The 27,903-nt window shown below is 37.6% G+C and overlaps 1 protein-coding gene across 9 annotated transcripts in view; it reads right to left on the bottom strand.

The window, feature by feature from the left end:
* Window positions 1-27,903, bottom strand: part of ITSN2 (intersectin 2) — a 137,385-nt gene that overhangs the window by 75,879 nt on the left and 33,603 nt on the right. For 7 of the 9 annotated variants that reach the window (XM_057740417.1, XM_057740419.1, XM_057740416.1 and 4 more), the window contains 13 exons: window positions 18,845-18,937; window positions 16,625-16,688; window positions 15,475-15,638; window positions 13,925-14,131; window positions 13,690-13,786; window positions 12,730-12,869; window positions 7,437-7,500; window positions 6,751-6,888; window positions 6,198-6,283; window positions 5,242-5,504; window positions 4,206-4,355; window positions 1,806-1,946; window positions 370-457 (listed from right to left, as the gene is read on the bottom strand). In XM_057740417.1, the coding sequence (XP_057596400.1) occupies window positions 370-457; window positions 1,806-1,946; window positions 4,206-4,355; window positions 5,242-5,504; window positions 6,198-6,283; window positions 6,751-6,888; window positions 7,437-7,500; window positions 12,730-12,869; window positions 13,690-13,786; window positions 13,925-14,131; window positions 15,475-15,638; window positions 16,625-16,688; window positions 18,845-18,926 (1,684 nt within the window). In that variant the 5' untranslated portion in view covers window positions 18,927-18,937. Of the gene's footprint in view, window positions 1-369; window positions 458-1,805; window positions 1,947-4,205; window positions 4,356-5,241; window positions 5,505-6,197; window positions 6,284-6,750; window positions 6,889-7,436; window positions 7,501-12,729; window positions 12,870-13,689; window positions 13,787-13,924; window positions 14,132-15,474; window positions 15,639-16,624; window positions 16,689-17,201; window positions 17,412-18,844; window positions 18,938-27,903 lie in introns of those variants that run through there. The other 2 variants (XM_057740420.1, XM_057740422.1) reach the window with 2 other exon arrangements.

Raw genomic sequence — 27,903 nt, 5'->3', positions numbered from 1 at the left:
AAAATCCCCTCATGAACAGTTCTTTACAATTAGTGTAGGATTTTGCCAAAATGCACATATAGCCTAGTGTTCAAGCCAAACTGAGGTCCTGTTTAACTGTAATCTAACATTTTATTTGATTGATATTTGAAATATATAAATAAAATGGTATCAAGACAGGAAGTCAGATCACAATTGTTATTTTATTTGTATTTACTTTTTATTGCGAAAAATGCTCCGTATGATAATATTTTTCACATTATTTAAAAAATTTTAATTTTAGACAAAAAATGTTATTTATAACAGACTAATGCTATTTTAAAAAGTAAAAGAATATAATGATACATTCAGAAAAGAATAAAAGAGGCAAAACAAACCTTAAAGACTTACCAGGTGTGTTACTGAGCTGCATATTTTTAATTTTTTCATTCAATAATTGCTTCTCTGGCACCAAATAGATGAGCTTATTTTGATATTCCTTATAAAAAGAAAAAGTAGTGCCTGATTAAAACTCTGTAATGTTGTCTAAGAATTTTTTGAAAATGTAAAAACATGATTTAATCGCTCTTGAAATCTAGTATAGGAATAATATGTAGAATAATATGTAAATTGCTTACAACTTATGGATAAACCAGAAATAGAATTAACATGATTTAAAATACAAATATCGGACTTCCCTGGTGGCACAGTGGTTAAGAATCCACCTGCCAATCCAGGGGACACGGGTTTGATCCCTGATCCGGGAAGATCCCACATGCCTCGGAGCAACTAAGCCTGTGTGCCACAAGTACTGAGACTGCTCTCTAGAGCCCAAGAGCCACAACTACTGAGCCCACACGCTGTAACTACTGAAGCCCAGGCACCTAGTGCCCGTGCTCCACAACAAGAGAAGCCACCACAATGAGAAGCCAGCACACCACAACTAAGAGTAGCCCCTGCTCGCCGCAACAAGAGAAAGCCCACATGCAGCAAGACCCAACGCAGCCAATAAATAAATAAATAAATCAAAAAATAAAATACAAATATTTACACATAAATTCATTTATGAATGACTGGCTGAAAATAAAAGGTGGTGAAGAAAGCTTTGTTAACAGGATGTGTCTAGAAGCCTGACAGTTTCCCTTGTACTGAAGGATGACAGCAGGCACAGCCTAAGAAGTCCCTTTGGTATCTGTGCTAAATGGTATGTGTCAGCAGGCCATGACACTCCAGGATGAATATCAAAGAGGGGCTAAAAACTTAGGGATAACTGGGAAAGCAGGTGTAAATTAGATAGGAAATGTTATTTGGCCTTTGTTTACATCTGCTATGACAAAGTAAAAACATTTTGTTAATTAATGTTAGTCCCTACAGAAAAATAAATTTGGTTAAGAGGACTCTTCAGATGCAGAATGCTTCCAGAGTCCCTATTCTGCACAAATAAAGAATAGAATTACCAGGTCCCTGAGGGACATATTCAATATTCTCACCGCAATTCTGAAAAGAATAACATTAGGTCAAAATTTCCTAAAAGTAGTAGCAATAGCCTTAGTTTAACATTACAGACATATATTTACGTATTGTTTATTAAAGACAAAACTCAAAGTGGTAAATGCCTAGGTACTGTATAAATACTAAGCAGAATTTAACCAGATGTCAAGTACAGTTTTAGGGAGTCCATGAGATTCCTAATATTATACAAGATTGTGTATATCTACATCCTTTTAGGAAAGAGGTCTATCAGAGGCTCAATGGGGTTCATGACCCCAAAAGCGAAAACCATTCTATTAGGAAGAATTATTAATAACTGCTCATGTTTAAAGACAATTCAGCAGCAAAAGACTTGCCTGAAGTTCTTGTTGAAGCTGCTTGATTTCCATAATTTCCAGGTCACACTGTTTATCCAGAACTTCCAGCTCAGTCTTTTGAGTTTGCTTTCTGAGTCGGACGTCTTGAAGTCTGCCTGAGATCTGCTGATGTTTGCCATTCTATAGGAAGAGCATATAAATATGTGGTATCATAAAATGCTAATAGGAAATGTTATTATCAAGAGAATATTTTTATTTAAATTTTAAATGTCATTTATCATTTATACTCAGTCTAAGATAAATGTCTAAAACCAAGTTAACTCAAAAGGGGTATTAGCAGGAAACCATTCTGAGTGTAAGAACCTATTATGTTAAGATGAGAAAGCACAAACATACACTGAATTTTTCTTCTGAACTCAGCATTTAGGCACTAATTTATAGTATTAAAATACAAACAATCTCAAAGAATAACAAGGAGGAATAAGTATTTGCATGTGACTTTTAGCATTACCTTCTCTGATCTTCTATTTCTATCCTCAATGTTGCCATCTAATTCCTCTAACTAAACAGTATCTAGGAGCGCCTTTTTGGCCACAATATTCTTCTCCTAAACCAATATTCCTTTCCCCTTCTGAGAAAGAAAAAACAACAACAGCAACAAAAAACGGAACAAAAGACGGCAGAGATTCTCAATGGTAAAAAGATTCTCAATTCTCAAGCTAAAAAGAAGGGGGAGGTGTTATGGGCTGAACTGTGTCCCCTCAAAATTCATATGTTAAAATCCTAACCCTCAGTAACCTCAGACTATGACTGTATTTGGAGATGGGACCTTTAAAGAGGTAATTAAGACTAAATGAGGTCATATGGGTGGGCCCTACTCCAATCTGACTGGAGTTCTTATAAGAAGAGAACATTTGGACATAAAAGAGATAGCAGAAATGCACAGGCAGAGAAAAGACCATGTGAGGACACGGCGAGAAGGCAGCCATCTGCAAGCCAAGGAGAGAAGCCTTAGAAGAAATTAAACATGCTGACACCTTGATCTTAGACTTCCAGCCTCCAGAACTGTGATATAATTAATTCCTGCTGTTTTAGCCACCTAGTCTGTGGTATTTTGTTATGGCAGCCTTAGCAAATACAGTGGGATGAGAAAAAATGAGGCCACTGGTTAAAAATCACAAATAATGAAAGTTTTTACTGAAAAGTATGTTTCATATTTGAGAAATACATGCTGAAGGGAATATGCTGTGTCCATCGTGGAATTCATATTATTATCTTCAGCAAATATAAATATAGCCTCTGGACATTTCCAGACTCTGCACATTAATCTATGATACTGCTTGGTATGTTACCCCAGTTCTTGGGGGAAAAACAATCTTAAGGTTTCCTCCTATGCATTTTTAAGGAAAAATATAGTCAAGATAATGGTTCAGACAGATATTCAAGTAGCTACACAAAGAAGTGAGTTTTTAGGACTGTTTTGTAGTACTATAGCATGATTAATAATTGTGGTATACTTTCCATCCATTTGAAGGCATAAAATAGAACCTTTCTGATGAAAGATATTGTGATACTTTAAAAACATAATTCAATCCATCAACCAAATAAAACATTAACCTACAATTAAATAAAATGTAAATATGGCTCTACTACATAGCTACCATGCATTTTTTGCAAAACCCTACTATACTTCAGGTTGGGCTTATGGGATTTCAGGGTTGTAATAAAACAGTATGCCTTACTCAGACCCTTTATATCTTCTCATCTTGCATTTCAAGCAAAGTCTTTTAACAGCTTGATACTCTGACCTCTGATGTGTAAAAACTGATAAGCATACTGGTCAATATTAGTTAACAACCATAGCCATACAGAACTGAAAGGAATTTTAAGAGATCACTTAGGTCAGCAGTTCCCAATCATTTTTCCTTTTTAGCAGTAGAATCCTTTTCTCCGAGCAAATCTTAGATAAAACGCCAATAAAAGTACCGCAGACAAATGTGGCGATTCTCTGCTGTGAAGTGTGGGAAGAAGTGGGGAGAGGAGACGCTGTCCTGCCTCCGGGGCTCCCCTCTCCCACCTTCTGGTTATCCCTCTGTAGACCATCTTCCAGAGACCAGTTTGAAAACTGAAAATCAGTGGACCAGCGCAAACTTTTATTTTATAGATGCGCAAAGTGAGGCACACAGAAGGGGAATGTCTTGCCCAAGTGTACCTTGTTTATCTACGTCTGAACTAAGACCACAACATAATTCTCAGCATTTCGAGTTACTATCCTTTTTAGTAAACTATATTGTCTAAACTGTTAAAAAGCACATACAAAAACATGACTAATCACATTAAAACATAATACATTCATGAGGTAGATTTAAAAAACAATAATATTTTTCAACAGGTAACTCTAGCATCATTCAGATAAATTTCACTTAACCACAGCCATACCAGTGCTTCCAACTCGAGGTGAAGGCTCTTCTTTTTAGAGTTTAATCTGACAATTTCTTCCTGTTCTCTATTCCTTCGATTGAGAAGCTCCTGTCTACGAATTCTCTCCCATTCTAAACGACGTTGTCTTTCAAGTTCCTGTTTTGCTGCCTGAAAATAATGAATTAAAGTTAATTTTTAAGTTAACAATTTTGCATCATTCAAAAACAGATGGAATGACAAAGTAAAGGTGAGGCAGCATTTAGCACTTCTTAGGCTTGAGTGTCTCTAAGGATAACTGGACAAACCTAGGTGTATCAATGGGCCTAAACTAAAGACTTGCACAAAAGCAAATTCATCCATCAGAATTTTGATGGCTTCGTAGGATCATTCTCTTGCTGCAGTTACTTTTCCCTTAATAAGCAAAAGGATGACTTCATAAATACAAATGTTAGTAGGAATAACTGCACTTTTATTCTGGTATCAAGGAAGAAAAAATTTTATTTACATTATTTCAGTGCCACTGTAATTCACTGTGCTCCATGCACAGCCCTCTGAAACACAGCGAGGCCTCCCAGGGACCCCACACAGCACCAGTTATCTGAAGGATCTGCACAAGCCCACCCTCTGGATTCCTCTCAAGGCTTTCAACTCCCCACTGTCATCTTTCTGCCTCTCCAGTTACTTGGTCTTTTACTCTGGATCCTAAGCTTACTTTTGTTTAATGACCTGATCACACTGACTTCTTCCTCTGACTCCCCACTCAACTCAGCTTTGCAACCAATCTTGCTTTGATTGAGACACCACCTGCAGACATGCTTCTCTACCAGCTGTCAGCCCTGAAAACCCCTCACAAGCAAGGACTCTTTCCCTCCACAGGAGAAGGAAGATTCAGATTCGTACAGGGTAAGAATGAATGAATGATGCTGAGAAAATGCACAACAAAAATTACCATTTTTAATCAAATGAAATGTAGCCACTTTTTTTTTAATAAATTTATTTAGCCACTTATTAAATGAAATGATTTTCCTGGGAAATAAAATAACAAAAAAATAACCTCTCGTCTTTCTATCTCTTTTCTCCTTTCTTCCTCTCGTTGTCTCTCCAATTCCCTCTGCTTCTCCAAGCGTTTTTCTAATTCAAGTTGTTTCTTCCATTCTTGCTCTTGTAACTCTCGCTGTTTTCGTTCCCACTCTTCCTTTTCTTTCTGGGCTTTGCGCTCTGCCTCCCTCTGCTGCTGCTCCATCATGGCCTGGCGTCGCTTCTCCAGTTCCATGTTCCCCCGCTCATAGTTGGCTTTCCGCTTGTCCTCGAATGTAACTAAATAAGGTATATTGTAAGCATTCTTCAATATTAAGCACCCTACTGAACCTGTAATCTAGTTTCAACATTCTTATGCCTTATGGTCATGTGAGTGCTATTTCTCTTGGGATACTTCTCCAAAGGATAATTTTAACTCACATGTAAAGAGTAAAATATGTACTTTCTTACAAGAATATTCATTTTTGGAAAACAAATCTCTAAGTTTGAGCCCATCCAAGAGAAAAGTAATTTTACTATTCCTGCCAATAAAAATACTTTTCAATTTTTTTCTCAGCATTTTCTTCAAGGATAACCAAAGTTGTATGGCTATGTATTTGTATATATTTGGTATGTGCCATTAACTTTTTAATATTTTAAAATATCTACACAGATACTTTTTCAACCAGTATTTAAACTTTTTTTTTAAAGCTCAAGATTTCATCACAAAGCTTGCTCTAATGATTTTTCCAAAAGGGGGAGAAACACTTTAACTAGGACATCTAATATATACACTCTTGCCAAATATACACACTTGTCCCTTCTTCTCAATTTTGACTATCTTAATTCTATTGAGGTCAAGATTCATCCCATTTAGCAAATAGTTTCTCATATAGCATACATTAAAAATGTAAAAATTCTAAATATTCATTTATATTTCACAGTAAAATTTAAGAGAAATTATAAATATATAACTTGGACACTCAATGTTACCTGGTAATTTTTTCTGAGGTTCCTCTTCTTGTATTTTCTGATGTGAAGGCAGTGTTCCATTAATGGAATCAATTTGCTTTCCTCCTCTAAGAAAAGCAGACAACAAGTAAATTGAGCATCTGAGAGCCGAGAATTTGTAGACAGACCACATAGAGTGCCAAAGAGTGGCGCGATTTAATATTTAGAGTGCAGCGCTACAGATATTTAGAACAGTGTGGCCTGTAGTCACACTGCCCAGGAGTATATGGACTATCGAGCCAGAGAGACCTGCATTCAAACCATGGTTCAGCTGATTGCTGTTCTTGGGTAAATTCATTCTTAATCTCTTTAGTCATCAGTTTCCTTATCTATAACGTGGTGAAAACACAGACGTACTTCTAATATTTACTCTCTTCTCAGTGTAACTCATTAGATACCAAAATCAAATGGCAATGTAAATGTTTGATTTTCCACGAAACTAGAGCAGAGGCCTCAGGAAATCCCAAAGTATGGATAATAATCATGTCTGCCAAGTCATCGAAACAAACACCTCTTCACCTCCGGAGGCACGCACCTAAAAGACGGAGGGACAAGCTCAGGAGGTAAAGTCAGTGGCAATGGTTGTCCAGCTTTGGCCATATCAGTGAGGTGCATTGCAAGGATAAACTCCTCAGCTTTCAGCTGTCCATCACCATCAACGTCAGCCAGAGTCCTAGGAAAAATATAAAAATTCACAACTTAGAAAGAAAGTCTATTTGGAGTAAAATATTTTCAGAAGAGTTCAATTTTTTATTTTCAAAACAAGATAATGATAGTAGAACAGCTGGGTTAACATATTTTAGTGAAAAGCACATACATACAGGAAAGTGAGCTAATTTTTACCCTTAATTTTTGTATCACAAAAGAGAGCGAAGAAACTTTGAAATGGAAAGGGAAATATTCCTTCTGAAAAGGTGGCTTGTTTGGGTTCATGGTTAATTCACCTATCAAAACACATTTAGCTCTACATTAAAAAATGAGATATTCTCGAATTCTCCATAGAAGGCATTATATAACAGCAAACAAGTTTTACTTGCAGAATAATTAAATGCCAAAGTCCCAAGGATAACATTTTGCAAAGCAATTTTATTTGCCTGCAGGTCTGCATTAATTTCACACAGATGCTTTTATGGACCATTTCTGAGTCAAACTTTTCCAGAAACAGTATCTTTCTTATAATAGAGAATATAGTTAAAAATCATAATTTATGGGCAAACTCACCAAATAGTGGCTAGCTGAGTTTGAGAAAGATTTGACTGAAGAAGGGCATTTCTAGCTTGAAAACCTGATTGAGTTAAAAAAAAAAAACATAAAAGAAAATTCTTTAGCCCCTTAATGTCATGCAAACTTATATAGTTGGACCCATGAAATAACACTGCTGCTATTCTGGGATAGCATCAGTTTTTACCATGCAACAGGCACTGAGCATTCAGTAGTCATAAAACAAACACATTCCCTGGACCAAGGAGTTTAAAATCTACAGTTAGTAGAATCAAGTGCTTCCATGTCCTTTCAGAAGATAATAGTACACACAAGTGACTGACACGAATGACTAAGCCAGCGGCACACAGTATTAGAGACCGAGCTCTCAAAGCATAGCTTCCTGAGGATTTACAGATTTTCTCCCATCTTTCTGATCATTCCTTTGTCTCTACTCTTCCTTTTCCAAATGACCTGTAAATGTTGGCATTCTTCAAGGATCTGTCCTGGGCACTCTCTTCTCGCTGTGCATTCATATCCATTTCTATGACTTTAGACAGAACCTACAGGCTGAGGATTCCCGAAAGTACATCCACAGCCCAAACCTCTCCTCTAAGTTTAGACTTCTATATCCAATTGAAAAACCAATGTATGTATGTCACAAGCATATCAAACCAAACACATATAAAACTACTCTTTCAATCACCATCCAGGCCCCTCTTCCTAATCTTTACCCAAATCATTCTTCCTCAGTCTTCCCTTCCCTATGAGTGGCATCACAGTCCACCCAGTGGTTCAAGCCAGAAATCAGAAAGTCTCCCCTGAACCCTCCCTCTCCTGTGCACCCATGTCCAACATCAAGTCCTACAGTTCTACATCATTGCATGTCTGGGTCCTTCTCACCTGTGAATTCGAAATCTAATATCACCTTCTCAGAAAGCCCTTCTCTGTCCATCCTACCATTCAATATATTTCCTGCTTGTATCCTTTGTATCTCATATCATACTTTGTAATGTAACATTTATTTGCTTGTTTACCTGTGTCTGTTTCCCCTATTATGCTAAGTTCTATGAAGACAAAAGCCTTGACTGCTTTATGCACTAATGTATACCCCATGCCTAGTACAAAGATGCTTAATAAATATTTGATAAGTAATGAAGAAAATTGTAACCCAAAATTATCCTCTATCTAAGGTGCAATGGGGGCTTACTTATGTGATAGCATCTGACAGTAAAAATAGCTAACATTCATTGAATGCTTACTATGTATGGTAAACTGTTCAACTTCTTTTCTCTCCTTCAGTGTGAGAAAACAAAAATATGTTTCTGTAACAGGCTGCTGATCTTCAATGATCTTCCAGAACAAACCCCCTCTCTGCTTCAGAGGAGCATTCACCCCTGGTGAGCTTGTCTGTGACTTTCTGACCATGATGAATCCTGAAGCTTCTCTAGGGAAGGTCTCCGAGTCAGTAAAGCAGGTGTGACACCTCCCACTCCCAGGTGCCTAAGCCACAAGTGCCAGAAGAGTCAAGGCCCATCCAAACAACTCTGCACAGAAGAGATACAACAGCCAGCTCTTCCTCAGCAACAACTTGCACTATGAAGCCAGCACAGACGCTGTTAAATCCAATGCTTCACAGAGCTTTGAACACAGGGATCTGGATAATCAAAGCTACATATTCTATATGGAACAAACTCAAATATACCATATATTATAACAAGCAAGCAAATGTTTATATTACATAACTTTAAAATCTTTTCCATTCTTTTTTTATCTGGCCATTTAATAGAAATCACATAGGGGAAACACACTGGAAATAGCTCATAGCCTCACTCAATTAATACTCTTCAATAGATTCATATAGGAAGTGAGATTTGGGGAGGTTTTTATGTTAAATGGAGGATTCTTCCAATTAAGATATGGAAGGCTATTTCAAACCTGAAGAAAGGCTCTATAACTAAAGTTTCAGCTCTTGGACAAAGATAACAAAGCAGACGCCCAGCACTAGGCGACAGAGCAAACAAAAGGAGGAAGGGAAGGAATGCAATGGTTAAAAGTACAATGGTGGAAGGCTAAAATGTGTGCAGGCAGTCTGAGTAATACAGAGGCCAAAAAGAGGCAGCAGAGCACTGCACTAAGAAAAGCTCATTTGAGCACGCACACTGCTGGTCTGCCAATCCTTTGGATATCCTATTTCCTGTGCCTAAAATGCTAGTCCCTCAACTCTCTACCTGGTAGTCTATTTATCCTCTAAGATCCAGTTCAAATGGGATCTATTCTGTGAAACGCTCTCTTACATCCTCAGCATTAGTCACTTTCTCATCTATATTAATCACAGCACTTTTAAACCACTATTCAATTACTGTGATTATATGACCTATACTACGGGCTCTTCAAAGATATTGGCCATGTCTTCCTTCTCTCTGCATTTCAGTGCCGCACTGAGTGCCCAGAAGATGTATGTGACTTAGGAAATATTTGAGTCAATGAATTAATCTAAATAAATCATGACTGAGGATTTATAGGGAAGAGAAGAGGAAGAGCAAAGGGAAAAATTAGACCGCTAACTGCTATATTCACTGAACAAAAGCATACAGTTAAGTCTAGGTCAGCCCTGTCCTCATATACTTGGCGCTCATGCTCAGTTTCAGGACACCAAAAACAACTTCTTTTTTCAAAGAAAATTAATCCTTCCCTTAACTACAGATACATAGCTTCACTTTTGTAAGTCTAAGAATAATAACATTTTCTGAAAACAACACAATACACAACCTTCATGCAATGTGTCACATACAAATAAAGTAACATTAAGGGAACATTTCCTCACAGTTGGCTCCCCACTGCTCTTCATAACACAACACAAACCCACCTTTGTTTATAGCCTGTGCTTGCAGTACGTATACAAAGGGTACTAATCTTAAGGGCGCTGACAATGGATTTTTATATAAGTATGCACACATGCAACCAATACCCACATCAAGACACAGAATGTTTCAAGCACTCCAGAAGGTTCTAACATGGTCCCTTTCCCAACAGAGTAACTACACTATTCTGATTTTTATCACCATCAATTCAGCTTCTTATTCTTCAACTTCATATAAATGCACTAAATATTATAGATCTTTTGTGCCAGACTTCTTTGACTCATACAACATCTATGAAGTGAGCCATGTTGCGGCATGTTTCAGAAGTTCATTCATTTTTATTGCTGTAAGGGATTCTGCTATAGAAATACACCATAATGTATCTATTCTCCTGTTGATGAACATTTAAGCTGTTTCTTTTTCGCATGTTGTGAAGGAAGCTGCCATGAACACTTCTGTATGTGTCTTTTCAGTTCACCTTTGTTAATTTGAAAAAAGAAACTTCTTTAATGCAAAATGTAGGGCTCAAAGAAGTTCATTTTTTCAAGTATGAGAATTGTCTGACTTTATGTTAATCTTAAATATTACAGTTTGAATACCATATTTCACAGAATCTAAGATGCCATCGATTGTAAGACACATTATTTTATGTAACACTAAGAAGAAAAAAACACTGCCAAAAAAACCCCACATGACACAATGCTAAGACACCACTGATGGTAATACACATCCCAATTTCAGAGATGTTAAAATGTAAAAAAAAGGATTATTTAAAAATATAGTATAGTTTCACATAATTTAATAAAGTTACAGAAATTTAGAGTTGCTATATAATATTTGATACATATAAAATATAGTGTATTTGTAAGTTATGAAGTACACTAATAAAAGTCAATTAACCTACTACACAACTTAGGAACTAGATAATTACTAAATGCTTTGAAGATATCTGTGTTCCCTGATTTTATCTCCACGCCTCTCCCAGAAAAGGCAACTACTATCCTGAATTTTGTGTGTAATTCTAATCTTTAAAAAAAATTATTTATTTATTTATTTATTTATTTGGCTGCGCCAGGTCTTAGCTGCAGCATGTGGGATCTAGTGTCTGGACCAGGGACAGAACCTGGGCCCCCTGCATTGGGAGCACAGAGTCTTAGCCACTGGGCCACCAAGGAAGTTCCAGTGTTGATTTTTGTTTTTAAAAAAGCTTTTATCACATAGGTCTGTATCTTTAAGGAAAATATTGCATACTGCATATTAGCTTGTCCAATCAATTCCAGAAGTTTTATTGCTCCCTTGCCCTGCTGCACAACTAGAGACCCCATACTCCTATTTCATAGACTGCTTTCCATTCTCCAAACATTTATGTACTTTTTGCTCCTAGATTTCTTCCTCATCACCCTCAAATGCCCTCACCTTCAATCTCTATCTGTCCAAATCTTAACTTTTTCCTTCATGTCAGGGCTTCAACGCTCTCTTCCTGTAAGATGTTTTATCTGATTTCTTCAGTATTAATATCTCCTAGTCTATGTTCCCTAGCACTTTAAAGCTCTATTATTTTTAAATATTTATTTTATTCTGTCTAAACTATAATTCGTTGCTGAGTGAAGAGAGAGGGGAGAGTTAGAAGATGGGAATTCTACTTGCTTATTACTCTCTATGTCCCCTTCACTATCTTCAATTAGTGAAGTTTGGATGTTTGTTCCAGCATGGATTCAAATGTCCTATGGGGATCACAGGTCAGGTTCTATGGCTACATTTGGGTTGGAGCATTAAAAGATGACCAATGCTCACATGAGGTTTTCAGAAGGACAAGGAGAGAAAGACCCAATGAGGAAGGAGACACTCAGGGAAACCGAGCTGGGACTTAGTGCCACACTCTCTTATCACATGAGGTTCTCCATTCACTGCATTGCAGGATGAGGTCAGACATTCTCAAGAGAGAGGTCTTCTTTCCAGAAAGTTGGGTGTATAGCTGTGTGCTCAACTTGATTATAAGAACTTTGAACTCTTACATGACAAACATTATTTGTATTTATCAAATGCCTGATAAATTTTTTGGATGTTAAATTTTTAAATGAGCTACAGAATACAACTTTAAACAAAAATTCTTCAATAGAAGTCCATATAAAATCATAACTCTCTCACATTCTTTTTTTTTTTTCCAAGCTCTTTATTGGGAAATAATTGCTTTACACTCTTCTACCAGCTTTTCAGGTACACCAAAGTGAATCAGCTGTATTTATACATATATCCCCATATCCCCTCCCTCCCACGACTCCCTCCCACCCTCCCACCCTCCCTGTCCTGGCCCTCTACGGCATCACCCATCATCGAGTTGACCTCCCTGTGTTATACGGCAACTTCCCACTAGCTACCTATTTTACAGTTGGTAGTGTATATATGTCTATGCTACTCTCTCACATTCTTAGGCACTGTATGCTGCTTACCTGAGAGGTATCCACTCATGCTTTTGTCAAGACTATTAAACTTTTGCCGATATTTTAATCTTGAAGGCTGAGGAACTGCCCACTCTGAGGTCCCAGTCTTGGGTGAGTTCCCTGGGAGGGAAGCAGTTGAGGAAGTTGAGCTGTAACAAAATTTATTTAAAACTTTTGTTACTAAATAAAATACATTTAAACTTTACAAGTCAGAGACAATAAGAATCATACCTTCTGTAAAAGTAATTGCTTTTGTATCTGATATTGAAAAAAATTTAATCAATTATCCTTATTCTTAGGAAAGCAAGTACCATATGAAGTATAGAACTACCATATATCAGGAACCTACTATGCGCCAGACCCCACATTGTGCGAGGGCCTTTACAAATATTATTTCTAATCCTCATGACAAACTTAAAAGGTATTACTGTCTCCATCCTTCAGATGGACAAACTACCACTCAGTGATGTTGAGAAAAACAAGGTTACACAAACAGTGAGTGTTTAAACAAGGGTACAGACATTGTTCTTCTGGGTCATTGCTTTAAAGAGTATTACTGTGATTTATATGAGGGGTGATGAATGAACATTGATGCTTTTGTGCCTTCTGAAATTCAAAGGATACTCAATTAGCAGTTTTTGCTCAAGAAATAATGTACAATGATTATGAGATGTTTTGAGAAATATTTTTTGAAAGGAAAAATATGCAGCTTTGGGCAAACAACTGACTGATTAAAAATATAGCAGACTATTTTTAGTTTACATAAAACATATTTTTCAAAAGTAAAATACCAGAGACAGTTAATAATTCTAAAAATAAAATTATTTTATGTGAATTACAAATAGTAAATTTACCTTAAATATTTACATAAAGTAAAACCTGCATAAGCTCAGAGCTTTGAAAAAAAAGTCATTGGTTAAATATTCCTTATTAAAAGCCTAAAATGTTGGAACTTTTAAGTATTCATACCTACTAGATCCTAAATCAATCAGAGACTGGGCTTTCTGTATACTAGCACCACCAAATCCTCCCATCATCAGACTGTAAGATGATGTATGAGGCAATGCTAAAAAAAAAAGAAAAAAGAAAAAGGTTCACACTAAGCAATTTCACAAAGTATGAAGGAAATCTGTATCTACTGGGATGAAAATATAACAGTTTCTTCATATAAAATACTGAGTCATTATAGATACTAAGCACTTACTTGAAGCAGAATAAGGAATGGATAAAGGCTGAATGAGACTGGCGGTTCCATTTGGTAATGATGAAGTGCTAACAGAAGGCACTAGGGGAGCAGGCATCATTAAGGGAGGAAGGGTGGTCCCTGAAGTCGCAGAGGACAAGGGTGTTGCTATGGGTGCAACTGGAGGCAATGACTGAGGAATGGACAGATTGGGCATGCTTCCCATTCCTAAGGACAAAACAGAACACAGTTTCCAGTGCTGGTAAACCAATTATAAAACACATGACAGAAAACAAGTTTACAGTACAGTGAGCAGCCACTATGTTACAGAAATACTATGGACACACTAGTTTTGAAAACTTCACTAAAGCAGCTTGGACCCAGCAGTGCAGGAGGTAAACTACTGGTTTTAATATCAATATTCTGACCGGTGTGAACTAAGGAAATGCCTACTAAGAAGTTAAAAATTCTCCTCTAGTATCATGAATAAAACTAAGAAGGATTTTCCAACTAAATAATAATATCCTCAATGAGAGAATGTATTACCTGATCAAATGTGGGGTTTTGTGCAGGGATAATAAATACAATGCTGTTGAGCTAGCGCATGCGCGCGCGCACACACACACGCTCTCTCTCTCACTCACTCCCCAACGCTCCTCTCTTCCGCAAAGGATGTTCTAAATACTATGTACTTTCAGAGACCCATTTATGCACACGTATTATGTGCAAGAAGTAAGCATGCCACGTTTCACTTTTCTTATACGTAACACAATACATATGGATTCAAGGACAATTCTTTAAAAGGAACAAAGTGATGACTCACTTGTTTACTAACTGTGGAATACAAAGTACACTACATAAATATGGTTACACAATGATTTTATATTATCTGTAGAATTCACTGCGATACTGAAAGAATTTAGTATTTTAAGATCTAATATCCGAAGTGGAAGAACATGTTCCAGATACATAGAGATATCCAATTAAATGTTCCATTCCAATGAGTGCTTCTCACAAATAATTAATAAGAAAATGGCTAATCGAAATTAATGGAAAACTGGTTATCACTAATGAATATGTAAATTAATCAGCATGAAGTCTCCAACTTTTAGCCCTAAATTTAGCTGGCTAATTAACCTTTAAATTAATTTCTACTTATGTATAATTTTAAATTACCCCCCCCAGTTAAACTATTTTGAGTTTAAATTGTTCACATTTCTTGTCATGCATACAGAGTACAGAGGAAACTAATTAAGAACAGTATTTAGGATCAGCTAGAACTAGCAGGATCATATAATTTATCACTCAACTGGGAATTATGAAAGGGAACACTAACCAGACTAGATGTCAAGACAACCGGCATAAATCACAACTGTCCCTGGAAAACTGGGACACATGGACTCCCTAGCTGTGACAGCGAACTTAACATTTCTAATCTCAGACATGAAACTTAACTTGGAATCTGGGGCCTGTCATCTCATGCCAACAAATCCGTTTCTGATTCTCAAATATTATGCCTAGGAATCAAGTTTAATTATCAAGTGCATCTAATTAAATTAATAAACACATACCAAAACGAGCAGAAATTAATGGAGAGAACATAGGAGGTTGCTTCATAACAGCAGGAAGAACCACAGGCAACTGCTGGCCTTGAAGCTTTAGTTTGATAAGTTTCATAGCTATGGAGAATTCTTGTTGATCCATCTTCCCATCCTTGTTCAGGTCTGATAAAGCCCTAAAAGGACAATGAGGTTAGCAGATTGTTTTTTGTTTTTTTGGGGGGTTTTCTGATGTATTGCACCCCCCTGATTTTAAGAGCTCAGAGTCTTTTATTCAGGATGGAACAGGGCCCTCCCCACAGAACCTGACAGCAGATCAAACCAATGCATCTGGTACTTAGTTTAGAGACTGATAGACTGTTATGCAGCGTCAACATTACTTTCGAGGAGGATGATAAAACAGAAACAATGACATAGCATTTACATGTAGATCATCACTTAATTAAATGTGTGTGTGTATGCGTATAACAAAAAGCTAAAACCTATACATTAATAAATACTGACCAAAGATAGTATCTAATTAAATAGTATCAGTCTGTACAGAATCTGGATACCTTTGGGATGCATTCCACCAGTGCAGATAGAAAGAAATTATACAAGAGTATAATTCTAAACAATTTATTCATTTGTTCAAATATTTACTGAATGCTTGCTATGTGCCTGGCATTTTGCCAGGCATAGGAATATTCTGAATGGAAAGAAGAATGGAATAGAGGGTGGTGCTTATTGTAAATACATTAAAAAACCAAAACCTTAGATATTATAAAGAACAACTTTTTAAGGTAAGAACAAGGGAATGGTGGGCTAATCTGCGGTTTATAGATGATGAAATCAATGAAACAACTACAAATTAACAGAATGAAGATCAAGACTCTTGCCAAATTGTAAAGCAGTGGGTTTTTTTCCATAGAAAAACACTTAGAGACCTCCTTTCCTTAGAAATTCTAAGGAAATTAGAAATTCGTCCTATAGAATGAAAATCCAATCGATTTTTAGTCATTTACTCAATAAAATTTATTTTCTAAAAAGCTGAAGAAATGTTCTTACTTATTAACAACAGACTACAAGTAAAAACAACTTTATGTTAACACTAAGTACTAAAAACAGAACAAAGTCAGACTTATCAGAAAGTTCAGTTCATCTACAAAAGAGGACATTTTACCATATTTCAGCTAAAACAGGAGCTGGCAGGCCTGACTGTAAGAAAAAGGTACGTGCTTGATCACCTAAAGACAATAAAAACAAAAATATCAAACAGCGTATTAGTAAACGGAATTACTCTGATGCCTCTGAATAATAATGGCCAATAATAACAATGCTATTGATTTATTTTAATTCCAATTATTTTAAAAAATTATTTATATTACTTTAATAAGACAGAGGTTTTAAAAAAAAAATGTCACAACTGACATTATATGCATTAATCAGTGATGAAAGAGTATATTATCCATGTTAGTTTTTCCACATAATTAGGGTCTTATTTCATAATAGTCCTATCTAATAAAATTTATAGTTAAAAACACTATTGCCTAGAAGAGTTCTAATTAAGAAAAATACCCGGTTTGGGAAAGATACTCCTCATGGGTATCTGACAATCCCATATGTCCTGCAATGTATGCCAGGAATATAAGATCCTAATTGCTCTCTACCTGGATCATTTCTCAGAATTGGGTTTGCAGTGAGAAATCTTGAGGGATGCGGTAACGTTCCCCTCTGGGACAAAGAACACGCTTGCTTACTGCTTGCTGAAAATGAGGGGGTTCCCTGAAGCCCAGTGTTCATCTTCTGTAACACAACCACTGCACGTGCAGCATCCTTCTGGGCTCTCTGTGTGGCCCCTATGTGACTCAGGGGACGAGGGAAACGGACAGATACATGTTGATGCTCATGCTGCCAGTTGTGCCATTAGAAAGAGTGTCTTTGTCTCTGACTCAGGAATTCCGGGTCTTCTGCCAGCATCCATGAAATAATAACAGACCAAGTTATTACCTTGTAGGTAGGGTAATCAAATCCCAACCCGGATACCAGGTAAGGTAGTTACTATTACAGAAGTGCAAATAACATTAAACTATAACGTTTAAGAGGATGGATTCTAAAGTCAGACTGAAAGGTTTCCAAGCCCAGACAACCACTAACCATCTCTGTGACCTTAGGCAAGTTACAGAACACCACAACACCTCAAAGTCTCAGTTCTATGATCTTTAAATACAGATGACAGGGCAACCTTACAGGCTTGTTGTGAAGGTTAAAGGAGATAGTGCATTTAGTATAGTACCTGAAATACAGTCCAGCCATTATACTCACTACTACTATAAATACAGCCCTAAGGTGCTTTGGCACAGAAAAGAAAGTTTCACTTATAGAAAAAAATGTGAAAGACACACCTAAATTAATTCTCTTTTGGTTCTGGAGGACTTCTTGCAAAACAAGGGCTAGAATCAATAATCAATGCTTATAAAGCCTCTCAAAGACAGAGAGCTAAGTGTTAGGAAAACAGATTCTAGGGAAAAAAATTCTAGATTATTTTCAAGAAAAGTCATCTGATATATATATACTTCTACTAGGTTTTAGTAATACTGATCATTATACTAGTAACTGGCACAACATATTAAGAAGACATTAAGAGGGCTTCCTAGGTGGCGCAGTGGTTAAGAGTCCGCCTGCCAATGCAGGGGACACGGGTTCGATCCCTGCTCCAGGAAGATCCCACATGCCGCGGAGCAACTAAGCCCGTGCGCCACAACTATTGAGCCTGCGCTTTAGAGTCCGTGAGCCACAACTATTGAGCCCATGTGCTGCAACTACTGAAGCCCACGCGCCTAGAGCCCATGCTCTGCAACAAGAGAAGCCACGGCAATGAGGAGCCCACGTACCACAACGAAGAGGAGCCCACGTACCACAACGAAGTGGAGCCCACGTACCACAACGAAGAGGAGCCCCCACTCACCGCAACTAAAGAAAGCCCGCACACAGCAAAAAAGACCCAACACAGCCAATAAAATAAATAAATTTATTTTAAAAAAAAGAAAAAAAAAGAAGACATTAATAAATTTGCTTAGGGAAAACCAAGTTTCTACTACCTAGAGAAATAAAGTGAAAACTTTCCAGATATAAGATTAAAATGTGAAACTAGGCAATTAAACTGAAATTCTTAGCTATCATTTAGGATCAGGAAAAGATCTTCCATATGTCAAATCCAGAGACAATAAATTAAGATGGTTCCAGGTAAAATAAGAAAGCCACATTTAAAAAAAATTCTAGAATTCTGAATGATATGAATTTTATAATTAAATAATACAAATTGATGGCAGTCAAATTAAAACTAATTATAAGATATTACATGAAAAGGAGCATAATTCACAAATAAAATATAAACACAAACCTGTTATGTAACCTCCTGAGGGTTTGAGGTTATCAAACTGCTTGTCATGCTTAGTCCGTTCTTCAGAGGTAATAGCCCACATGTTTGGCCCTCCTAAAACATAAACGAAAGACAAAGATTTTATAGTGTATATACTAGAATACTTAAATACAATTCCAAAATGTAAACATGAATCACAAATGTCCATTTAATGACAATACTTAATACTGGAGTGACATAAAGAGGAAAGCTCTGTCATAATCATAGCATGGCCCTGAGGCTTTTTACTCCTTCACCCAATTAACATCTACTTGAACAACTGCTGTGTACCACTCACTGGAAGTGGGCAACAAGCTAAACACTGGAAATAAAAAAATGAATAAAGTATTATTCCCATCCTCAAGGAACTCTTACTCTAGAAAACAACTACCAGCATTTACAATGTTAACCTGTGAAGCACCCTAAGCAGAAATACATACAAAAAAGCTGTGCTGACACTGAATTAGAAGTGTCGATGATGAGCTAGCAGAAAAGGTGAGACCGAGGCAGAGCCTTGAAGCTTGGCTTGAAGTTTGCCATGTGAAGAGCTGGGATAAGGGCATTTCACATGAAAAGGGCACAGCATGAGAAGTCAAGGCATGTCCAAGACACTGCAACTGCACTGAGTAGACTAATAGCTAAAGAACCACATGAGTGCGGGAAAGTGGTTAAGAAGTAGGTAGGAAAAATTAACTTGAAAGGGTCTTAAATACCACCCCCATCTGACATTTACCCTGAAAGTTATGAAGTGCCATCTGGTACTTTTTAAAGTAACCTTCCTATTTGAAATACTTCTAGATATACAGGAAAGTTGCAAAGATAGTACAGAGTTCCTGTATATCCTTCACCCAATTTTCACTATGTTAACAACTTACATAACTAGAGTACATTTGTCAAAACACATAAATACTGATATACGACTACTTGCTAATTACCTCCACCATCAGGGCTAGCTGGTAAACCCCAACAAAATTAGATTCTGGGTACTGGAAACAGCACAAATCTTTGTTACTGAGGATTCTGCCAATTGGAGCCTTTGGCAAAGGGAAATAGCCTCCACTTGGTCTGAACTCTTGATCTATACAGGCCTAGTGACTCTCGCCTGACAGTCCCATTTGGGAGTAGGTCAAACTTAAATTCCACAACTAACAAGATGAGAAGGACCTCCAAAAGCCTTGTTTGTCAAATGGAAATGGTATATTCAAGAATACAAGAGAGCCTGGCCCCAAAGGCATTTTGGCTTTACATGAAAAAGTGGCAGCTAATACTCTAATGGGAAACTTTATTCTTACTCCACTGTCTGAAGCAAAGCTACTGGATCAATGAGGTTTTCCCTGAAAAGCCTCAGCCTGGTTCACTAATGGTTCATAGAAGCTGAAGCTGACGGTGTCCACTGGGCTGCCATGACTGTTCAGCCTCAGAGCTATGGAGAACCAGAAGGAGACATGGTCATTCTCTTCAGTGGGCAGAACTCAGATTCTCGGGCTGTTGCCAATGGCCCAGCTGTTTGGTTTGCCACTTGGAAAATTACAACTGACAGATTAAAGGTACCCTCTTTGGGGCTGCAAACTGAAAACAAACTTTAATTGCTAATTGAATGGTCTGGGTCACTTATGTAGCTACCGATGGCAAGGGCCCATTCTCTAATTTAGGCTGAAATCAAGCTTCTGGTTAACTCCATGCTTCTGATGCAGAGGATACCATTGCATGCCAGACTTAATGATTCCTGTTTGGGAGGTCGCACTGCACAGGGCATCGCCCTCTTTTGGCTCTTGACAGGTGGACTACATTGAACTTTTGAGCTCCCTCTAGGGCTACTGGTGGTTTCTCAAACTGTTGACACTTTTTCAGGTTACCACTATGTCCACACTATTGTGGCCCTGAAACTAATCTGTGTCATGTTTTTAGCTTTCTGGACTATCTGTACTCTGCTGCTAATGAATCATTTATCAGCAAAGCTGTTCAACAATGCACTGATGATGATGTCTGACTCCACTTCCATAACCTCCTCCTGGTTCGTACTCCTTAAAGTAAGATAGTGTGGCCACTGAATATGCTGTCCCTAAGAAAGGGATCATCATCGCCTCTTAGCTGTTTCCTGGCTAATGATTAGGAATAAAGGGGTTGGGGTGGGGGTGTGTCACAGGGGTATGTAAGTCTTAATGTAAAATTTTAGGATTCTACCCTGACCATTCTTGGACATGACACATCTTTATTTCTCCTAAAAGCAACTGTGGACAGGCTGGTTGGTACATCCTCCAGGCGGCAGCTCCGCTAAAAAGGGATCAAGAGGATTCAAAGTGAATTCTGGTGAGGGTTTACAAAAATGCCCCTGTCCCTCTTGCACCTAACCCTTCTGGAACACTAGAAAACAGTGAAGTTATGGCTAAATAGGACACCTAGATCTTGTGGCAGTGGAGAGCAACAAGCAGACATCTGAAGAGAAATACCTTAGACCCCAACAGTATACGAGTGGGAGAGCACGACTATTTCTCTTTCAGAACTCACCCTGGAGTCTTCTTCCCCAAGGAGAATGTCCTGGCGTTGCTCTCCTAAACTGATGGAAGCACCTTAAAATTTATGTGACTCTGAGTCTGCCTCCACCAGATGGCTGTGACTACCATCTGATCCTGATCCACTCTCAGTCTTAGGAATCTGTACCCCTGCACCCGAGTCCCAGGGGTACAGATTTCTCTGTTCTTGTCCCTCTGCCCTGGAGCATCCAAACTCCTCCCTGTTATCTGTGATTGGTCTTGGGAAGCTCTTTCCTGCTGCTCCCCCAGTAAGCAGTAGGAGTAATACCTTTGCGTGGTATTGATATAGAATCTCAGACACAAGGTTTCCTTCCCCCGCCCCGCCCAGGGGTAGACAGGTTTTTCTTCTACCCTTACCCTTACAGGTGCCTGCAACTAAGGTGGGGGTTCTTTCTGGTCTCTTCTTTCTCATGAGCACCCAGTTAATGCCCACAGGAAACAGCTTGTGAGTAAGTATAAACTCCCCTTGTGTCTGTGACCCCCAGTTACTTCAGATCAACATGCTGGTCCTCACTTGTCTTTTGGTAGTTAACTAACATTTTATCTTATTTCTGTAACAAATACCCTACTTAGAGTACTGTTTGCATCCATAAAGTTTGAGGTTAAATTCTGTGGAAAACTGCTCCAACTGCACTGGAGTCATAGATATCCTTCGATTTGCCACCAGTCCCATATTCCACCCTGCATTCCAGCCCCTTTTACTCAAGAGTTCTACTGAATACATCAGTCCATTTATTTATCAAACATGACCATCCTATGCCTATGTTGAATCCAATCTAATTGCTTCATAATTTCTAGAAACTCTTCAAAGTTTCTGGTACACTGATTGTGCCTTTTGATTTCCTAAAGCTATGTCAGATTTTTTTTCATGTTTTCTTTGATAATTTAAATAGGATCCAGAAAGGGAAAGGACAAAAACATAAACCTAAATCGCTATCTTGGAATAAGACCGTGTTGAGTCATGAGTGCACATCTCAACAGGAACAACAAAGCAGCTCCAGAGAAAAAGGTGGTATGAGAGGTCTAGAAATATTCTGTGAGGCAATTAAGGAACTAAAGATATTAAGCCTGAAGAATCTAAGATTAAAGAAGAAAAGTTTAAAAACAATCCTTTTAAAAAAAATCACACCAAAAAACAAAAATACTTAGGAATAAATCTGACCAAGGAGGTGAAGGATTATATGCTGAGAACTAAAACACTGATAAACTGAAGATGACTCAAAGAAATGGAAAGCTATCCCATGCGCTAGGACTGGAAGAATTAATATTGTTAAAATGGCCATTCTACCCAAAACAACCCACATATTTAATGTGATACCTATCAAATTACCCATGACATTTTTCACAGAACTAGAATAAATAATCCTAAAATTTATATGGAATCATAAAAGACCCAGAACTGCCAAAGCAATCCTGAGGAAAAAGAGCAAAGCTGGAGGCATAACCCCCCCAACCCCCTGAGACTTCAAACAATACTACAAAGCCCCAGTAATCAAAATGGCGTGGTACTGGCACAAAAATAGACATATGGATCAATGGAGCAGAATAGAGAGCCCAGAAATAGACACACACCTATGGTCAATTAATCTTCGATAAAGGAGGCAAGAATATAGAAAGGAGAAAAAAAAGTCTCTTCAGCAAGTGGTGTTGGGAAAGCTGGACAACTGCATGTAAAATAAACTCAAAATGGCTTAAATACTTAAATATAAGATGATACCATAAAACTCCTAGATAAGAACATAGGCAAAACATTCTCTGAAATAAATTGTATCATGTTTTCTTAGGTCAGTCTCCCAAGGCAATAGAAACAAAAGCAAAAATAAACAAATGGGACCTAATCAAACTTATAAGCTTTTAAAACTTTTTATTTTATATTGGAGTACAGTTGATTAACAATGTTGTGTTAGTTTCAAGTGTACAGCAAAGTGATTCAGTTATACATATACATGTACCTATTCTTTTTTCAAATTCCTTTCCCACTTAGGTTGTTACATAATAGTGAGCAGAGTTCCCTGTGCTATACAGGAGGTCCTTGTTGGTTATCCACTTTATTTTATTTTATGTTTTTTTTTTAATTTAAAAAAAAATTTATTTGGCTGCACCAAGGTCTTAGTTGCGGCGCTCGGGATCTTCGTTGAGGCATGGTGGATCTTTAGCTGCAGCATGTGGGATCTACTTCTCTGACCAATGATTGAACCCGGGCCCCCTCCATTGGGAGCGTAGCCACTGGACCACCAAGGAAGTCCCCATCCATTTTAAATATAGCAGTGTGTACATGTTAATCCCAAACTCTCTAACTATCCCTCCCACCCCACTCTTCCCCTCTCGTAACCATAAGTTTGTCAAACTTACAAGCTTCTGCACAGCAAAGGAAACTATACACAAAACAAAGACAACCTATGGACTGGGAGAAAATATTTGCAAAAGATGAGACCAACAAGGGCTTAATTTCCAAAATACACAAACAGCTTATACAACACAATAACAACAAACAACCCAATCAAAAAATGAGCAGAAGACCTAAATAGACATTTCTCCAAAGAAGACATACAGATGGGCAACAGGCACATAAAAAGATGTTCAACATTGGTAATTATTAATGCAAATCAAAACTACAGTGAGGTGCTACCTCACACTGGTCAGAATGGCCATCATTAAAAAGTCTACAAATAACAAATGCTGGAGAGGATGTGAAGAAAAGGGAACCCTCCTACACTGTTAGTAGAAATGTAAATCCAGTCACTATGGAAAATAATACGGAGGTTCCTTAAAAAATTGAAAATAGAGTTGCCATATTATCTAGCAATCCCACTCCTGGGCATATATCCAGAGAAAACTATAATTCAAAAAGATACATGCACCCTGGTGTCTACAGCAGCACTATTTACAATAGCCAAGACATGGAAGCAATCTAAAGGTCCACCGACAGATGAATGGATAAAGAAGATGTGGTGTATATATACACAATGGAATACTACTCAGCCATTAAAAAGAATGAAATAATGCCATTTGCAGCAACACGGATGGACCTAGAAATTATCACACTAAGTCAGAAATACCAAACACCATATGATATTACTTACATGTGGAATCTAAAATATGACACAAATGAACTTGTTTACAAAACAAAAACAGACTCACAGACATAGAAAACAAACTTATGGTTACCAAAGGGGAGAGGGGATGGGAGAGGGATAAATTAGGAGATTGGGATTAGCAGATACAAACTACTATATATAAAATAACCAACAAGGTCCCACTGTATAGCACAGGGAACTATATTCAATATCCTGTAATAAACCATAATGGAAAAGAAAATGAAAAAAATATGTATATATATGCAAAATTGAATCACTTTGTTGTACACCAGAAACTATCACAACATTGTAAATCAACCATACTTCAATTAAAAAAAATAGATTAAAGAAGACATGGTAGCAACTTTAAGTATTTTTACAAGTTGTTATGTAGAATACGAAGTGGTTATTTGTCTTCTGTATAAGAATTAGGAACAAGACCACCATTTTGAAGAAAGTTAGGACTGTATGAAGAGGGAAACAACCCCACTGGGAATTACTCTTTTGTTACCAGAGGTATATTAAAACAGAGAATGGTTTACTAAACCTGAAAATGTTTGAGGGTCTCTCAAACCATGAAAAACAATGATTTTATAATCCTTTCCATTTGCTCTGAACATGAGACCCAGTCTCAACTTCCCACTACCCCCAAATATATCTTCACCCTCTTCCTTTCAGAGCTAAACAGCAGCAGTGGAGCATAAAGGAACAGAGTGGAGGTTCTCCTCCTGTGTGCTAACCAGTTTTGTGACTTGGGCAGGTCTTAAACCTTCCTTACCCTTTGTTTCCTTACCTAGGAGTTGTTGTAGGAATAGTGTATGTAAAGGTGATTTCAAAAGTATAAAGTATGTCACAGGCAATACTTGACTAGCCAATGTCCTGCACCAGAGGTTTGCAACCCCTGGCTGAATCACCTGGGGAGCTTTAGGAGAAAAAAAGCTATTTCAGCAGACCAATTAAATCAGAATTTCTGGGGGAGATCACAATTGGGAGAGCGCAAGCTTCAAAATTTTTAAAAAGCTCTCCAGGTGATTCTTTTGTGCAGTCAGGGTTGAGAACCTCTCCTATACAAACCAAGTTTGCACACTGCCTCCTCTTCTTTCTATCCCTCTGCAGAATATTCTGTTCCGTCTCTACCCTTCCAGCCAACTCTGGACAACTAGCAAATAATGCTGCCCAAAGGCAACAACTGGTGGCTGTCAAAGTGAATCATGCGGCTTCTTTCTCCTAAGGATGCCACATGCATCCCTCAATTCTATCCTGTTAAAAGATAATTTAACCTCATCTTACTTTTTCTCAAAAAGATACATAGATCTTTTTTTAATCCCCTTTATCCTACTGTTCTCTCAATTCTTGACCCACTATCTCAGGAAAACAACCTTCCCTCTCTATCATTTGTTTTTAAAGCTCAACAACATTAGCAGAGTAATATTAGTACTTAGTAGAAGCAGCAAATACTATTTACTATTACTTTATGCCAGCAACCATGCTAAGTATATTAATATTACCATGTTTAATTTTTACAACAGTTCTGTGGACAAGGTTTACACAAATTACAGATGAAAAAAACAAAGCTAGGGGACGTTAAATAACTGGCCTAACAACCTACAACTGATTTAACTTTTAGCTAGCATTTTCCTGTACTTTAAAGTATAACTCCAAAGTTTCTGCTCCTAATTATTACACTACATTGCCTCCCTGATTACTCTGATATTTATTTCAGTTAAGCAGTGCTATTTTTAAAATTTTTATTTATTTATTTATTTGGCTGTGCCAGGTCTTAGATGTGGCACACAGGATCTTTTTTGCTGTTGTTGTGGCATGCGGGATCTTTTTTTTTCAGTTGCAGCATGTGGGGATCTTTAGTTGTGGCATGTGGCTCTTTAGTTGCAGCATGTGGAATCTTGTTCCCTGACCAGAGATTGAACCCATGCCCCCTGCATTGGGAGTGCGGAGTCTTAACTTCCGTATCACCAGGGAAGTCCCGGCAGTGTTATTTTTGTCATTTAAAAAAATTACAAGCAACAAACTGTAAAGGAGATACAAATAAATTGATATTTGAATACAAAAATGTGTGTCTCTTTTATACGTCAAACCAACCAAATTTTCCCTTGGAATAACGTATCTTAAAAATTGGTCGGGGGACTTCCCTTGGTCCAGTGGTTAGGACTCTGGGCTTCCAGTGCAGGGGGCCCAGGTTCGATCCCTGGTGGAGGAACTAAGATCCCACAAGCTATGCAGTGCAGCCAAAAAAAAAAAAGAAAAGAAAAGAAAAAAGAAAAAGAAAAAAATTATTTTGAACACTGATTATATAACAAATAGGCAGAAAATGTTAACTGTAATACTATTATTTATTCTTTAATAAGAAAGAAAACAATACAAAACAAAAAACCAAGGACAATAAGAATGCTGGTAGTATATCCCTATCTCAAAAAAGTAAATCCTTACAAATCCCATATACATAACATCCTCCTTCTCATCCCATGACATATGTTCCCTTTACTTGGATTGCCATTCATATCACCCTCTTCCATTTCAAACATTATCTTTCAAGGTCCAGGGCAGGTGTCACTTCCTCCAGGAGGCGCCTGACACCTGCAGGTCAAATTAATTGCTTCCTCCTCTAGATTCTCAACAGACTTCTCCATGCTTCTACAGAGCACTTGAAAAAGGTTCTATAATTGTTTTCTATCCATCTGTTCTACCAGACTATGAGCCCTTGGAGGACAACAGCTTTGTGTGTTTATCTTTCTATCCACAGAACCGGCAGAGTACCCAGCACAGAGCAAGCACTTAAAAATGACTGAGGAATAAATGTCTGAAGAAATTAGAGGGAGTAGAGAAAAAGCAGAGAGGCAAGATCAGGACTTGGGGAAAGACAAAAGTCATTTACAAATCTTTTTGTTGTCTAGGCTTCACATATAGTTATATCAGCCCTCTGAGGAGGTCTTTAAATCTATATATTCAACATGGCTAATAATCATATATACTCCACTTCTGACTACCTTTTCAGTTTACTTAGCTTTTACCAATAAGAAACCAAATATCCTTAGGAAAACATGTACTTGCTGACTACAGTCCATAAAAAACTGCCTTACAAAGTTGTTTCCAGGAATGCATATCACTGAAATATAGGTACCCACTATAATTTTAAACACTAAATGGATTTAATATTTCTTAGCCCTACATTACTGGATTTTTAAAAAAAAAATCTTTAAACATCCTCTCTTAAAGACAAGTTTTAAGATTAGTGTTGAAAATAAATAAACACGGAATTTTCTGGCTGTCCAGTAGTTAGAACTCGGTGCTTTCACTGCGGTGGCCGGGTTTCGATCCCTGATGGGGGACTAAGATCCCGAAAGCCTCACGTTAGGGGTGGGGTAGGGGAGGGGGGGAGGGAGGGAGGGAGGGAGGAAGGAAGGAAGGAACA

This window comes from Hippopotamus amphibius, chromosome 7 (genome assembly GCF_030028045.1).
Source record: "Hippopotamus amphibius kiboko isolate mHipAmp2 chromosome 7, mHipAmp2.hap2, whole genome shotgun sequence".
Classification (NCBI taxonomy): domain Eukaryota; kingdom Metazoa; phylum Chordata; class Mammalia; order Artiodactyla; family Hippopotamidae; genus Hippopotamus; species Hippopotamus amphibius.
This window is presented reverse-complemented; position numbering and strand designations above follow the sequence as displayed.